The following is a 15,455-nucleotide window of genomic DNA, read 5'->3' on the forward strand; positions in this document are numbered from 1 at the left end:
ACCGGCGGCAATACAGTGGTTGTGTTAGTTGGTGTAAAAGGAGCAAAAGGGTGGATGTGTGCGTTGTGTATATATAAAAAAAATATTTCAAGGGATAAAAGAGAGGAAAGATGGTTGGAAAATTGGAATGTTTGGTGACACTGTTTCATCTCAATACTCAGCTAAAGTGTGAGAGTATTATAATGGTCAGCTGATGAAGTGTATTATTATGAAAGTTTGTCGGAAAATTGAAGTTTGCATTCTCAAAGTGAAGACGACGGGGCGGGGGTTGTGTGTGAAGACGACGGGATGGGTGGGATGGGGTGGGGTGGGGGGCTTTGTATGTGAAGACGATGGGGGAGGGGATGATGACGGAGAACGACGACTGTGTGTGAGAGAGAGAACCGTGAAAACGTCGGGGAGGGGGGCAGTGAAGAAGACGAATGGGTGGGGGGTGGGTTGCTTTTTTTTCTTTTTCTTTTAATAAAAAAATTATTATTAAATAGATTTTTAAATAGAAAAAGGGATAAATCAGCAACTCCATCATATAATGTTTTTTTTTTGCCACGTGTATTTGTTTTATTGGTCAATTTTGCCACGTAAGGTGAGTGTGTTACACACTCTCTCTTCTTTTTGGTGATTGGGCAAAAAATGTCCAATTGAAACAAAATTCGGGGGATTTAGGGGTCTGATAGGTACAAGCCTTAGTTGACTAAGTGAATTTTCGAGACAAGTTTGAGGTCCTATCGATGGATTTGGCCTAACCAAAATAAATAAATAAATGATGGGAACAAAAGATTGGAATTATCACTATATGTTTTAAAATTAAGATTAATATACAGCGTTGTTATCAATATCTCGAAGATATAGTTGCAGATCTAATCCATTTGATTTGTAATTATGGACTTGGAAGTCAGACTTTGTTTATTTATCTGCTAAAAATTTGTGATTTTGGATCATATAGTTTATCATGGCCCAGACTAGCATTGATATATTCACCATTCTCAATTGGAATTGGTCAGCCACTGGGAGCCAAGTTAGCCAGCAACACATGTAAATTTTGATTTTAATTCTTATGGTATCGACTTAAGCATATAGACTTTCAGTTTGTTGAATTGTGCACTTTTGATCTTTTACTTGTCAACACACACTAATTTACTATAATTATTAATTGTTCCATAACTTAATTATTCGTGTATTATATTATATTATATTTATAGAACTGGTTTTAATATTTTATGATAATATAGTTCAATAAAATGTCAAATATCACATATTTTCTACATGAAGGGATCAAAAATATTCATTTTGATTAATTGATGAACGTTAAATATTCTAAGTCATATATCAAAATGAATAAAAGTAGATTTGCTAGTAACATAGTGACCAAATTGTTGTTATCCCATTAAATTAAAGGTTTAGTATATTTTCAGCTCCTTAAATTTGTATGAATATTTCATTTAGTCACTCGAACTAAATCATGTTTTAATTAAATATCTTAACTCGTAATAGAATATTTTAGTTAGACATTTTCGATTCAAAATTTGAAGAATCTTTTGCCTGTATTTGCGAAAATCCAAATCAAACGTTAATCAACAACTTATACTACACCCCCAACATATATTCTATAATTAAATTCAAATATGACGTGAAGAGATTACCTTTTTGATTAACCTCCAACTTAATTTGTATTCTTCTATTACAAATTAAGTAATTCATATAAATATGCCATTTTCTTCAATTATACGCATTAACTTAAACTAGAAAATATCTAGAATTTTACAACTTAGTGTGCAAATGCATAAAATTAAAGAAAATAATATATTTTATGTGATTAACTTAATTACTTAGTCGATGAATAAACATACACAATAAAAAATATGTAATTGAAATACTTTATCAAGAGTTGAAGTATCGAGTTAAGCGGATTGCGTGACTTTTTATCTTGTAAATGTGTTACCATTTTAAAAAAAAACGATTATTGGTCATAAAATTAATTTTTTTTAAAGTTGAATTTGAAATTTTGTTTGATCATGAATATAAATTGAATTTGTTTTCAATTTTTTAAAATACAATCTCAAATTATATTTGAAAATTTTACAATCAAACACTATAATTTTTATACAAATGAAATAATTTCAAGAAAAACTTCTCCACACTTAATCAAATACTAAATCAAATGACATCAAATACTTCCTTTTATTTTCCAAGTTGACGTAATAAAGTCTGCCATTCCAAAACGTCCCGACGGGCAACAAACCAAAAACAGAAACGACGCACCGGTTACAAACACAATACTGAACAAAATGGAGTAAAAAAAATAAAAAAATTAGATATAATCAAAATCTTCACTTATATCAACCAAAAAAAATCTTCACTTTATTCAAATCCCATTTTTTTTTTTTTCAGAAAAGAAAAAAAAAGTTCTTCTCATTTAAACACCCTCTGGAAAATTCCAGACAAAGGACAATTAGGATTATTTCAGTTTTCAGACATTCTTTGATCTGATGATCTGATGGGCATTGTAACGTAAGGAACAAATAAAATAACGTAAAGGGTGTTTGGGGAACCAATAATCTTGAAATAATTCGACCAATGTCTTGGGGATTGGGTTGGAAGCGCTCATCAGATGTATTTCACCTTACATTAAGCTATGGTGAAGACGAGGCATTAGATGAGGCTACACCCACCTCATCAAGATCGTCATCTGCCACGTCGGTTCATACTTCACCATTCTCGCCGGTATCTCCGTCGGTGACGGCGGAGGAGGGGGGTCATGGTCAGGGTCAAGGTCAAGAAGAGCATAATCAAGAAGAGTTGTTAGGGTTCAGGGTGGAACTAGATTGGAATGTGGGTGATGATGAGGATCAAGTGGCTTTAAAGTTGCAGTCACAGGTTATGGTGGCATTGCCTTCACCACAAGATACTGTGGAAATTGAATTTAAGGAGAAGAAAGAGGAGGGGAATGAAGTGGAGGAGGTAGCTGTGGAAATGAGAGTGGTGAAAAGGAGAGAGCCATTGAAAGGTGTGATGATGTGGCGGGTTGGTAGTTCAAGTCAGCAGAGTGATGGAATGGGGGTATTGTCAAAGTTGATGAGGTCGAATTTCGCCAATGGCGTTGGGTTAGGAAGTAGTGGGGAAGGTGTACCAGCGGGGTGTGCTGATCACTGGAAGAGTGTTACTGTTGTTAGTCTATGTGGTGTTGGACTAATGGTGAGTGGTTCTTGTTTAAACTGTTTATGATTGCATTTAACTTTTGGTGAGTGATTTTCATTTATTTACTTATATATGATGTTCTTTCCAAACCATAATTAATTGGTCTCAATTTGGAACTCTTGAGTATTGGAATGAAATGGGACCAAGTTGAGTGGAACGAATATCAAGGATCATGTAGACAATCCCAACTAGTTTGGAATTAGTTAGAGTTTGTTTGTTGTTCAGTTTGTAGGGAACTTTTTACTTCAGAAAACAGTCCAGGGTATGGTACTTGTTATATGTACTATGAATCTTTTTCTTATGTTTTCGTGATTCTGAGAGAATGGTAGGATATATCAGAAACTGATCTGCTGATAGTGGTTATGATTAAAACCAACCCAACTACTATTTGTAACTTGTAACATGGCTGTACTGAGAAGTAGTTTCTGATCAATTGGGTCTCCCATATTTTTTATATGCTGCAGGTGCTGCCAGTAGAGATAACCCAGCTGCCTCTTCTTGAAAGACTATATCTTGATAACAATAAGCTATCAAATTTGCCACCTGAGCTTGGTGAACTAAAATGCTTGAAAGTTCTTGCCGTGGACTACAACATGTTAGTCTCTGTCCCTGGTAAGATTGAATTTTTCTCATAAAATTTGAGAGAGTACGACCTAGATGGTTGTGAATAAGTATATTTGTTGTAATTACGCTAAGTCAGTTCATAAGGAGTAGTTATACAAATAACAAATGATTCCCTCCTACTCATTTTATTCTTTGCTCTGGTTGGATATGATGAACAGTTGAACTAAGAGAGTGTATTGGGCTAGTCGAATTATCGCTGGAACACAACAAGCTGGTGCGACCTCTTCTTGATTTCAGGTCTCTCTATTTGAACTTGTGATTGGCCAATCTTCGGTTTCTCTATGATTTCTTAGTCAAATACTGTGTCATCTGTGCTTGAAAGTCTGATGTTTTTATAACTTAAGTACAGGGCAATGACAAAGTTACGTGTTCTGAGGCTTTTTGGTAATCCCCTAGAATTTCTTCCTGATATTTTGCCACTCCAGAAGCTTCGCCATTTATCTCTTGCAAACATAAGGATTGTGGCAGACGATCAGTTGAGAACAGTGAATGTGCAGATAGAGGTATTCATAGCACTCTTTTTTGAGTTATTCTGCTTGCTTATCTGATAGTCCTTATGAAGTTGAAGAACTCTCTTTTTCTTCAATTGAACTGCAGATGGAGAATAGTTCTTACTTTATTGCGTCTCGGCATAAACTGAGTGCCTTCTTCTCTCTTATATTCCGTTTCTCTTCTTGTCACCATCCCCTGCTAGCTTCTGCCCTGGCAAAGATAATGCAAGATGAGGGGAATCGTGTTGTTGTTGGGAAAGATGAGAATGCTGTGAGGCAACTCATAAGTATGATCAGTAGTGACAATCAGCATGTGGTATGCTAGCTTAACACTCTGAAGGACTTTTTAACCTAATTTCCTATTCAATCAATGCATAAATTTGTGTTTTTGTTCAGGTAGAACAAGCTTGCTCCGCTCTTTCTTCTCTTGCCACAGATGTGTCTGTGGCAATGCAGTTAATGAAATCAGATATTATGCAACCCATAGAAAGAGTACTAAAATCTGCTGGTCCAGAGGAAGTCATATCTGTGTTGCAAGTTTTGGGAAATTTGGCATTTGCATCAGATATTGTATCTCAGAAGCTGTTGACAAAGGATGTATTGAGATCATTGAAACTTTTGTGTGCTCACAGAAATCCAGAGGCAAGCCTCTCTTATTCTCTTTTTCTGTGTGGGCAATTCAGTTAGTAAAATTATTATCCTGTTTCCTTTGAGTGGTCTTTGTAATGAATTATTTTGTCCCCTTAGGTGCAAAGACTAGCTTTATTTGCAGTTGGTAATTTAGCGTTCTGCTTGGAAAATCGTCGTAATTTAGTTACTTCAGAAAGTTTACGGGAATTGCTACTGCGGTTGACAGTTGCATCAGAGCCACAAGTCAGTAAGGCTGCAGCTCGTGCTTTGGCAATACTAGGTTGGTTTCTGTTTGTTTCTTATGGCTCAGCTACACCTGGCCTTTTGAATACATACTCTATTTGATTGCAGGGGAGAATGAGGTTCTACGGCGTGCTGTAAGAGGGAGACAGGTCCCAAAGCAAGGACTGCGCATACTTGCAATGGATGGTGGTGGCATGAAAGGTCTGGCAACCGTGAGAATCCTTAAGGAGATTGAGAAAGGTACTGGGAAGCAGATACACGAACTTTTTGACCTCATTTGTGGCACTTCAACTGGTGGTATGCTTGCTGTTGCTATGGGGATCAAACTGATGTCCTTGGAAAAATGTGAAGAAATATATAAAAAACTTGGTGAGTTTCTACTCTACAAAAAGCTCAAATTTGCTGCATCCGTTCAAGTGTTGTCAGACTTGCTGTAGTTTGCTTGACATAGTGGCAGCAGTGATGTATGTTCCATCCTATACCTTGCCTGTCTAAATTCGTTTTTTCAGGCAAACTTGTTTTTGCGGAACCTGTTCCCAAGGACAATGAAGCAGCAACATGGAGAGAAAAGTTGGATCAACTCTACAAGAGCTCGTCTCAGAGTTTCAGGGTTGTTGTACATGGATCTAAAGTATGTGATGCCATCGGTTTTCTTCCTTTAAGTTAATTGACGACAAAACTTATGTCTTGCCTATATCGATAATAGGTTGTTCAAAATACTAGAGTACTTGTACATAAAGTGGTTATTTATCATATTAACCTTAAGAGTTCATATTATTTAAGAAAGTCAAAAAGTTTTTCTATGCAACAACGTTTCCTGCATCAGCAGTCAGAGATGCTTATTATGCAAAGTTTTAACTAGTAGAAGTGTTAAATTGGGACATGTCTAAGTTAGAGGGCTCGCTTTGCAAGGGTGTGGAAGTTGAGATGCCATTTTGTGTATTAAGCCAAAAATATTGATTTTACAAATATGAATCCTCACATTGCATGGCCTTGGAATAAGGAAGTCCTTACTTTCTAGCTGTGGGTATGGAATTATTCGATTGTAACTAGAAAACCAACTGGACCTACTTTGTGGTTTGGTACTTGAAGTTTCGGTTAATCAGTTCAGTTTCAGGTTTTGATCATTTGATGTTTTGGTTAAGTGAAAAGACAAAAGAGCAGATGTAATAATATAGGTTTTCTTGGATATGTAGTTAGTAAAATTTGCTGTAGTAAGAGCACCCAAGGTTGTGGCCTAGTGGTCAATGAAGTGGGTGAGAGCCTAGTGGCCTAGTAGCCTGAATAGTGATGGAAAAGTGTTGGAATGATAAACCTAAAAGAGGCAGGTGTTGCTGAAATGGTCATTGAGAAAGTGGAAAGAATTGTTCTGGTAAGATCAGGGGAAAGAAGACGGTGTTGCTGGATTAGTCACAAAAAATGTGATTCGCTGAAGCAGCCTTCAACAAAAGACTAGAAATTAGAATAGTGAATATAGGGACGAGAACGGAAATATTTTTCGAGCATTAGCAAAAATAATAGACTTTGATGCCATGTTGGAAATAAGAGGAGATCGGAGAATGCTCAAGACCGGTGTCTTATGCCTAGGAACTTATCAAAAGAAAAAGCCGTGTATAAATGATACTTTCACCTCATGTGGTACAATATATCGAATAACAGTTCAACTGATGCTGATTTGTAGCTTTTAGACATCTACCCGGATTTCTTTTAGTACTTAAATGCTGCTGAATAAGAGGGACCTTGTAACTTTGGAATCATAATTGACCCTCTATCCTCTTCCAGCACAGTGCAGATCAGTTTGAGAGATTGTTAAAGGAGATGTGTGCTGACGAGGATGGGGATCTTCTGATAGAATCAGCAGTTAAAAGGATTCCTAAAGTTTTTGTGGTTTCAACTCTGGTCAGTGCGACACCAGCTCAACCCTTTATTTTCCGCAACTATCAGGTTATTACTGAATCCTCATATGATTCAATACTTAGACTTTATCTGAGTAATGTTTACTAGCTCTGCCTCTAGTATTTCCTTTTTGTTAGTTTGCCACTGAATCCTTCTGTTTGGAAAGTGCAGTACCCTCCTGGGACACCCGAGATTTCCCATGCGGTTACTGAGAATTTAACTACTGCTGGCCAAGGTGCAGTAAGTGATCCAGCTCAAGTTGTACATAAGAGAAATGCTTTCATGGGGAGCTGTAAGCATCGGATATGGCAAGCCATAAGAGCATCGTCTGCTGCGCCTTATTATCTTGATGATTACTCTGATGGTATATTCTTGCTTGTGCTTAAAAATTTAACTCATGGCAAATCCCCATGAGCTCTGTTTTTATGGATGTGTTTCATTGTCATCTTTCCCTGACTCTTCTCTCTGTTATAATTTCAGATGTATACCGCTGGCAAGATGGTGCTATTGTTGCCAACAATCCTACCATTTTTGGCATACGAGAAGCACAACTATTATGGCCAGACGCAAGGATTGACTGCCTGGTCTCAATTGGTTGTGGTTCTGTTCCCATGAAGGTATGCTATTTCTTAGCAAAGGGTTGCCTGTTATGCTCCAAACTACCATCATTTTTCCTTTTTCCATGCTTTAAAAGGTCTTGAACATGCTGATGGAACAAGGTATACATGGATTGCATTTGCTTGCGTGTGCTTTTCCATATATTTAGATTGAAGAATCTGGAAAAGCACCTTCCAGACAGTTCTTAACTAAAATGTTGATTATGTGATACACACAGAATTTTGGTATGATTTGACAACTTTTGTCAGCTGCAGATTTGTTCATTATTCTTAGGCGGTGGTCGGCCATGAGAATTTTTCACTTTTTTTCCGTAAAATTATTCCACTTTAGTGAAAATTGTAGTGTTTGGCCATAAAAATTCCAAATACAATTCCAAATTGTATCTGGAAAAGTGAAAACAAGTTTTGTTTCCACTTTTTTCACTTCCATTTCTCTCACAAAAAGTCAAAAACAACTCCAATTTACTTTCATGGCCAAACACAACTCCAAACTCCAACTCCAAAAAATTTTAGTTTTCATGGCCAAACACCCACTTATTGTGTCATAATGTCAGGGGGTTCCCTTGGATCAAAGCATATTTTTTCAATATTTTATCTTCTGCACATACTTTTTTAATATCTTATCTTCTGCTGCTAATTCTGGAGTTTTGCCAAGTGTTTGCGCTTACTTTCCATTGCTACTGGAAGTTTTCATAAAGTCAAGATAACATGCACTTCAAGCCATTTTACTTGAGTGTTCAATTTATAGCTGTTTCTGATGTTTTCATGCTGTTTTAGGTCCGGAAAGGTGGATGGCGTTACCTTGATACTGGCCAAGTGTTGATAGAGAGTGCATGCTCAACTGACCGGGTGGAGGAAGCTTTAAGTACATTGCTTCCACTGCTTCCTGATGTGCACTATTTTCGCTTTAATCCAGGTGAAGTCATTTAAGATGTTGCCTGAGGTGAAATCATTACAAGCACAGGATTGCTTTTTTTTTAACTTGGCAAACGTTATTTCCCTAATTCTTTTCCTGAACTTTCGGCATTTCACGGACAATTCAATTTGTAGGAATCAGCCAGAACTAAAGAAAATGAATTAGGAGTGTGATCTAGTCCAGCGCTGTGGTGATATTGGTTTATAGTTTTCTTTGGATTCTTAACATGCTTTCTACATATCTGGGATGCAGTTGATGAACGATGTGGTATGGAGCTAGATGAGACGGACCCTGCTGTCTGGTTAAAGTTAGAGGCTGCCACAGATGATTACATTCAGAACACCTCTGCTGCTTTCAAGAATATTTGTGAAAGATTATTGGAGAGGCAACACGATGAGAAATTTTCTGATAATTTCAAGTCCCATCAGTTTCTCAAAGCAAAGAATTCTAAAGCTGGTATGTGGAATCATTTTTAATTGCTTTCCATGATATTCTTTTGTCTCAGATGGATTGAACTTTGAAGGATTTGATTTATTTTCAGATGAGAGCAGCCCTTCTTTAGGTTGGAGGCGGAACGTGCTTCTTGTCGAGGCCCCAAATAGTGCAGATGCTGGAAGAGTCTTTCACCATGCTCGCTCACTTGAGTCATTTTGTGCGCATAACGGAATAAAGCTCAGTCTCTTTAATGGCATATCAAGCACTCAGAAAGCAAATCCAGGATCAACTTTTCCCACACCGTTTGCTTCTCCATTATTCACTGGGAGCTTCCCTTCAAGCCCTCTCCTATACAGTCCTGATATTGGGGCTCATAGGGTTGGTAGAATTGATTTAGTTCCACCACTAAGCTTGGATGGATTACAATCCGCGAAAACAACCGTCACACCGCCCGAGTCACCTCGAAAGCGTCGACAGCTTTCATTGCCTGTGCAATCTTTGTATGAGAAGCTAAAGAATTCACCTCAGGTTGGAGTTGTGCACTTGGCTTTGCAAAATGATGCATCTGGTTCTGTACTGAGGTTAGATGCTCCCTATTTTTTGGTTACTTACTGCAAACGCTGCTTATCATGCTAATGTCATCTACTTCTACGAGATAGTTGGCAGAATGATGTATTTGTGGTGGCTGAACCTGGAGAACTAGCAGATAAGTTTCTGCAGGGTGTCAAATTCAGCTTGCTGTCTATGATGCGAGGCCGCCGGAGAAGCTATGCATCAGTCATCACTGACATCTCAACGGTTGCTGATCTTGTTAGGTGTAGGCCATGCTTCCAAATTGGGGGTGTAGTCCACCGTTATATTGGTCGTCAGACGCAGGTATGTGCTGATATGATGTCTGCCATCCTTATTTGGATAATTGCCTTTGTTTTTGGAAACCAAGAATTTATGATTTTGTTCTTGATCAAAGGAATTTATGAATGTCCTATGTTTTGTTTTCTGAAGGTCATGGAAGATGACCAAGAAATTGGTGCCTATATGTTTCGCAGGACCGTTCCTTCGATGCATTTAACTTCAGAAGATATTCGGTGGATGGTATACCCTTTGAGCATTTATGTGATTCAGTACTGCATCCTTTTTCCATTGCAAAATTTTATGTGAGAAGGAGCTTATCTCTTCCAAATGACATTATATGGTTGGCATGATTTGATTGAACAAGTTAATACCAATCTGGTTGTGTTACATATGACGAATGAACTTACTTGCTTGGGTTCAAGTGTCTGTGGCAAGGATAAACTCTTAAGCACTCCGAGATCTTAGGGGATTTTTTCTTCAGCGCCGACAAAGGGAGCAGTGATGTCTTCTGCAGATGAAACTCTGCAGCCCGGATGCTTCCTAATGGATGTGTGTGGATAGTCCTATCCACATATTCCTTTTATCCTAAAAAACCAATTGAACAAATTTATCTCTGGTTTGCCTAGTAATTCATCTGCATCACTCCGAGATCTGAACTTGATTCTGTAATGACGGTCTATTTCTGTCTTAGGTTTGATGAATAAGGAGCTCGTTCATTATACTACATACTTGTGAATGTACACTTAAGTTTTACTATTAAGACTGGGTTAATCACTTCTTTCATTTGTCGTGATAGAGGGCTTAATACACTGTCAATGAGTATGTTGGTTCATTTTGTGTCATCTCTCCAAGACCTGTGTTTGTGGCCTATTACTCGACGCATATGCATAAAGATGCATGAGAAAGGAGGCAAGCACTATAACTCTTAGTTTTGTTAAACTTCCAGGTTGGAGCATGGAGGGAGAGAATCATAATCTTCACTGGTTTCTATGGCCCTACCCAACCTATAATCAAGGCTTTTCTAGATTCAGGAGCTAAAGCTGTCATATGTCCTTCCACTGAGCCTGATGAAGTGCAGTTGTCTACATTTCATGGGTCAGGTGATTTTAATTCTTTTGATAATGGGAAGTTTGAAATTGGCGAAGAAGAAGCAGAGGATGACGATACTGAACCTTCTAGTCCAGCAAGTGATTGGGAAGATAGTGAACCAGAGAAAAATGAAGGAAACTCTCGGTTCTTTTGGGATGATGATGAAGGGGAGTTGTCCCAATTCATATGTCAATTCTATGAGTCTCTTTTTCAGGGTGGTTCAAGAATAGATGCTGCATTGCAACATGCTCGTGCCTCACACCGTAGCCTAAGATATTCATGCCATCTTCCCAGCATACCATAGTTCATCTGTTGTCTCTGGCCGTGAATATCTCCAAGGGAGGGAGGCACGAGTTGGTTAGCTTTTGCTGACTGCATGTTGCTTGATCAAGGCAGTTTGCATGGTCTCCTCATTATTCCATACTTTGTAAAGAAGAACTATACTTGTACAAGAAAAGGAACAGGAGTGCAGAAACAAGCGTGGCGAGAGAAAAAGACGGTAGAAATGAGTAATAATTCAAAGAAGCTAGAGAAACAACCAATTTTGAGGCTCCGAAGTCATTTTTTGTGTTCTCATTCATTGATGGATGTTCATTTTTCCTTTAGGGCCCAGTTTTGCAGAATTTTCCTTACAAATTAATTTTAGATTTTAGAAAGGTTTTGAGTCTCAATAAGTAACTTGTAAAGTGAAATTAATTTTGTGGATAAAGCAGGGACAATTTTCTAAACCACCCTTTCTCCCACAATGAGGGTTTGTCTCTGTCTTTTTCTTGTAAAAAGCAGATATATATCCTTGTTCTTCTTGGACAGTGCTGGATGTGACACAATTTGAAGCTGACATGGCTATTAGGATCTGGTGTTCTCATTGCTCTCTGCAATTTGTTAAGGAGAAACCCATGTGGTGTTAGTGCTTGTTGCACAATAACTAGTTGGGATAAACACAGGTGGTCTTGTGACATATTTTATGAAAATACTTGTATTGAGGTCTAGCGGTCAATGAAGTATGAAAAGTATGTATGATCAGGGTTCACATTCTTCCCACCCCGTCTTCTAAGCCTTGGAAGACCCTTTCAAGTTTCATCGAACGAACAGATTGCAAATTGGCCCAAGGACGCTACCTTTTCCCTTAAATATTGTGTGTTTACAATAACATATTCAACGTAATGTCCTTAAATAGGGTTTAAGGACCTTGATAATCCCACAAGTGGGTTTGGGGAGCGTCCTACCTTCGTAATCCCACACAAATGGAGGTAATGCGTGTGCAGTTCTTGCTCCTACTTTAGGAGGTAAACAGGTTGTTTCTAATTGACCCTATTGTCCATTAATGGAGATTTAAGGTCATTGTACATCAATGGAGATTCATAGGCATTGGTAATCTTTTCAAACTACAGCATTATCCTTGTAAGAAATCACCACCAAACACATCATTGATGAGTCCATTTCCATTATTACTCCTATTTGGTAGAAACAGACTAAACACATTTCATCTCTGTCACAGTTTATCCACCACTGCTACTACTACTACTGCCAATATTCTCGACATCAATGACAAGATAATAGCAACCCAAATATCAAACTGCAACAATGTACATCACCTCAACCAAATTTACGCCCAAATAATCCGAACTCACTTCTTGGTATTTTATCCCGCGCAATTTCACTGGAACAACATTATTAGATCATATACTAGGCTTAATTCCCCTAGTAACGCTCTACATGTGTACGTCAATATGTCGAGAAATGGTGTTCGTCCAGATACTTTTACATTGCCCATTGTTTTAAAGGCGATGTGTTCGGTTTTGAGTTATGTTTTGGTAAAACAGCTTCATGGGGTTGCAGTAAAGCTTTGTTTGGATAGTAATATGTATTCTGAAAGTGGGTTTATTAGTTTGTATGGGAAAGCGGGTGAATATGAGAATGCACGTAAGGTGTTTGAGCAAAATCGTGAGAGAAAGTTGGGGTCTTGGAATGCGATTATAGCGGGGTTATCGCAAGGTGGGCGTGCTAAAGAAGCGATAGAGATGTTTTTGGAGTTGAGAGGGAGTGGGTTAATGCCGGATGATGTGACTATGGTTAGCGTGACGTCGGCTTGTGGTAGTCTTGGAGACTTGGAGTTGGGTTCTCAATTGCATAAATGTGTATTGCAAGCGAAAGAAATGGGGAAGTCTGATCTTTTGATGATGAATTCGCTTATTGATATGTATGGTAAATGTGGAAAGATGGATCTTGCTTATAGGGTGTTTTCGAGGATGAAGGAAAGAAATGTATCCTCGTGGACTTCTATGATTGTTGGGTATGCGATGCACGGGTATGTTGGAGATGCGCTTGAGTGCTTTCGTTGCATGAGAGAGGCAGGTGTTAGGCCTAACCATGTGACGTTTATCGGGGTGTTGAGCGCTTGTGTACATGGGGGGATGGTGCAAGAAGGAAAGTATTATTTCAACATGATGAAGAATGAATATGGTATTGCACCCATGTTGCAGCATTATGGGTGCATGGTGGATTTGCTTGGCAGGGTTGGGTTGCTCGAGGAGGCAAGGGGGATGATTGAAGGGATGTCAATGAAAACAAATGTCGTGATTTGGGGATGCCTAATGGGGGCTTGTGAGAAGCATGGGCATGTGAAAATGGGAGAGTGGGTGGCTAAGCACTTGCAACAGTTGGAACCGTGGAACGATGGAGTGTATGTGGTATTGTCCAACATTTATGCCAGTAATGGCATGTGGGAAGAGGTAAGGAGGATGAGAGCAATTATGAAGGAGAGAAAACTTGCCAAGATTCCAGCTTATAGTTTGTCAGCAAGTTCATATTGAGAGCTGAAGGTGGACCTGCCAAAGATGAAGGGATCAGAAATGTTGCTCTCTTATAGATGTGAGTGCATAAGATGGTTGCCATATGCTGCACCTCACAAAAGTGTTTATATAGGAGCAATATATCACATAATCTAACGTAGTCGTTGACCCTTAACTTTGATCCACTTAATTCCTCTGTAGTAAAAAATATATACATTTATTTTTAGGTGAGATGTTGATTCATTTCGTGTCATCTCTTCAAGAGATGTGCTTGTGATCTATTGCTCTATGCAGACACATTTATCCAAGAAAATGAAAGAATAAGAATGAGGAAGGAGGCAGCACTAAGTCTTTCAGTATTTGTTAAACCTTCCAGATTGGAACATGGCGGGGGAGAATTGTAATCTTCGCTGGTTGCTGTGGCCCTAACCAATTTGTATTCAAGGCTTTTCCAGATTCAGGAGCTAATGCTGTTATATGTCCTTCAACTGAGCCCAAGGGAGAGCAGTTTTCTACATTTCACTGGTTAGGTGATTTTAGTTCTTTCAATAATGGGAAATTTGAGATTGGCGAAGAATAAGCAGAGGATGATGGCACTGAACCTTCTAGTCCAGCAAGTGCTTGGGAAGATAGTGAACCCGAGGAAAGTGAAGGACTTTCTCAGTTCTTTTGGGACGATGATCAAGGGGATTAATTCCAGTTCATATGTCAATTCTATGAGTCTCTTTTTCAGGGTAGTTCATGAATAGATGATGTTACTACATGCTCATGTCTCACACCAGAGCCTAAGTTATTCATGCCATCTTCCCAGTGTACCATAGTTTATCGTCTGCTACTGACCATGACAATCCCAAGGGAGGGGCTAGTTAGTTAATGCTTATGCTGACTGCATGTTGTTGCTTATCAAAGCATTTGTGTGGTCTCATGATTCCATACTTTGTGAAGAAGAACTATACTTGTATAAGTGAAGGAAAAGGATTGCAGAAGGAAGCAAACATGGAGAAAGAGGATGTACTAAAAGGGAGGAAGTAATTGCTTGTGTTCTTAGTTATTGATGAATATTTGTGTTTTTCCTTCAGGGCCACAGTTCTGCAGATATTTCCTTAAAGGTTACTCTCAGATTTACAAAGGTCTCGTATCCCAAATGAATTTAATGGCTAAAGCGGGAACAATTTTTTTTAACCATCCTTCACCTACAATGAAGTTTTATCTTTGTATTTTTCTTGTGAAAAGCAGGTCCATTTCTTTGTTGTTCTACTTGAACAGTGCTGGATGTTGACAGAATCTGGTGTTCTCAAGTGCTCCGTGCAACTTGCAAATATGTGAAGAGGAATCCATGAGATGTTAGTTCTTGTTACACAAAAACTAGTTGGGCTGAACTCATGCGCTCTTGTGACTTTATATTACTTATATGAAATATAGAGGCACATGTGTGAGATTGAGTGATCGATGAAGTGATTCAAAGATTAGGATTCAAATATCAATGGATACAAAAATTGTAGGCCATCTCTTTCCATTTGTCCAATGAGAGGTGGTAACAACCTGATAATGATGGAATAGCTCGCAAATTAACGCTGATATCACCTTTATTGAAAACAAACAAAACAAACAAAAGGCATATGAAGCAGTTTAGAAATGTATATTTTATACTTGGTAATGGTCTATTGAGCTTAGT

General features: G+C 38.3%; 2 protein-coding genes across 2 annotated transcripts; both read left to right on the forward strand.

Moving 5' to 3' along the window:
• The first annotated feature begins 2,195 nt into the window (after positions 1-2,195).
• Positions 2,196-14,018, forward strand: LOC107859566 (phospholipase A I). Its single transcript, XM_016704616.2, has 18 exons — positions 2,196-3,192; positions 3,660-3,807; positions 3,978-4,056; positions 4,169-4,322; positions 4,417-4,626; positions 4,707-4,952; positions 5,058-5,220; positions 5,292-5,552; positions 5,693-5,814; positions 6,966-7,127; positions 7,251-7,443; positions 7,560-7,696; positions 8,474-8,612; positions 8,865-9,068; positions 9,154-9,628; positions 9,707-9,923; positions 10,050-10,139; positions 10,846-14,018. Exons 1-18 carry the CDS (start codon positions 2,575-2,577, stop codon positions 11,290-11,292), a joined length of 4,065 nt encoding a protein of 1,354 aa, XP_016560102.1. The 5' UTR covers positions 2,196-2,574; the 3' UTR covers positions 11,293-14,018.
• Positions 12,419-14,018, forward strand: LOC107859567 (pentatricopeptide repeat-containing protein At1g77170, mitochondrial). The gene has a single exon (XM_016704617.2). The coding sequence runs from the start codon at positions 12,419-12,421 to the stop codon at positions 13,799-13,801; it is 1,383 nt and encodes a 460-aa protein (XP_016560103.1). The 3' UTR covers positions 13,802-14,018.
• Positions 14,019-15,455: the final 1,437 nt, after the last annotated feature.

Source organism: Capsicum annuum, chromosome 2 (genome assembly GCF_002878395.1).
Source record: "Capsicum annuum cultivar UCD-10X-F1 chromosome 2, UCD10Xv1.1, whole genome shotgun sequence".
NCBI classification, from domain to species: Eukaryota; Viridiplantae; Streptophyta; class Magnoliopsida; order Solanales; family Solanaceae; genus Capsicum; species Capsicum annuum.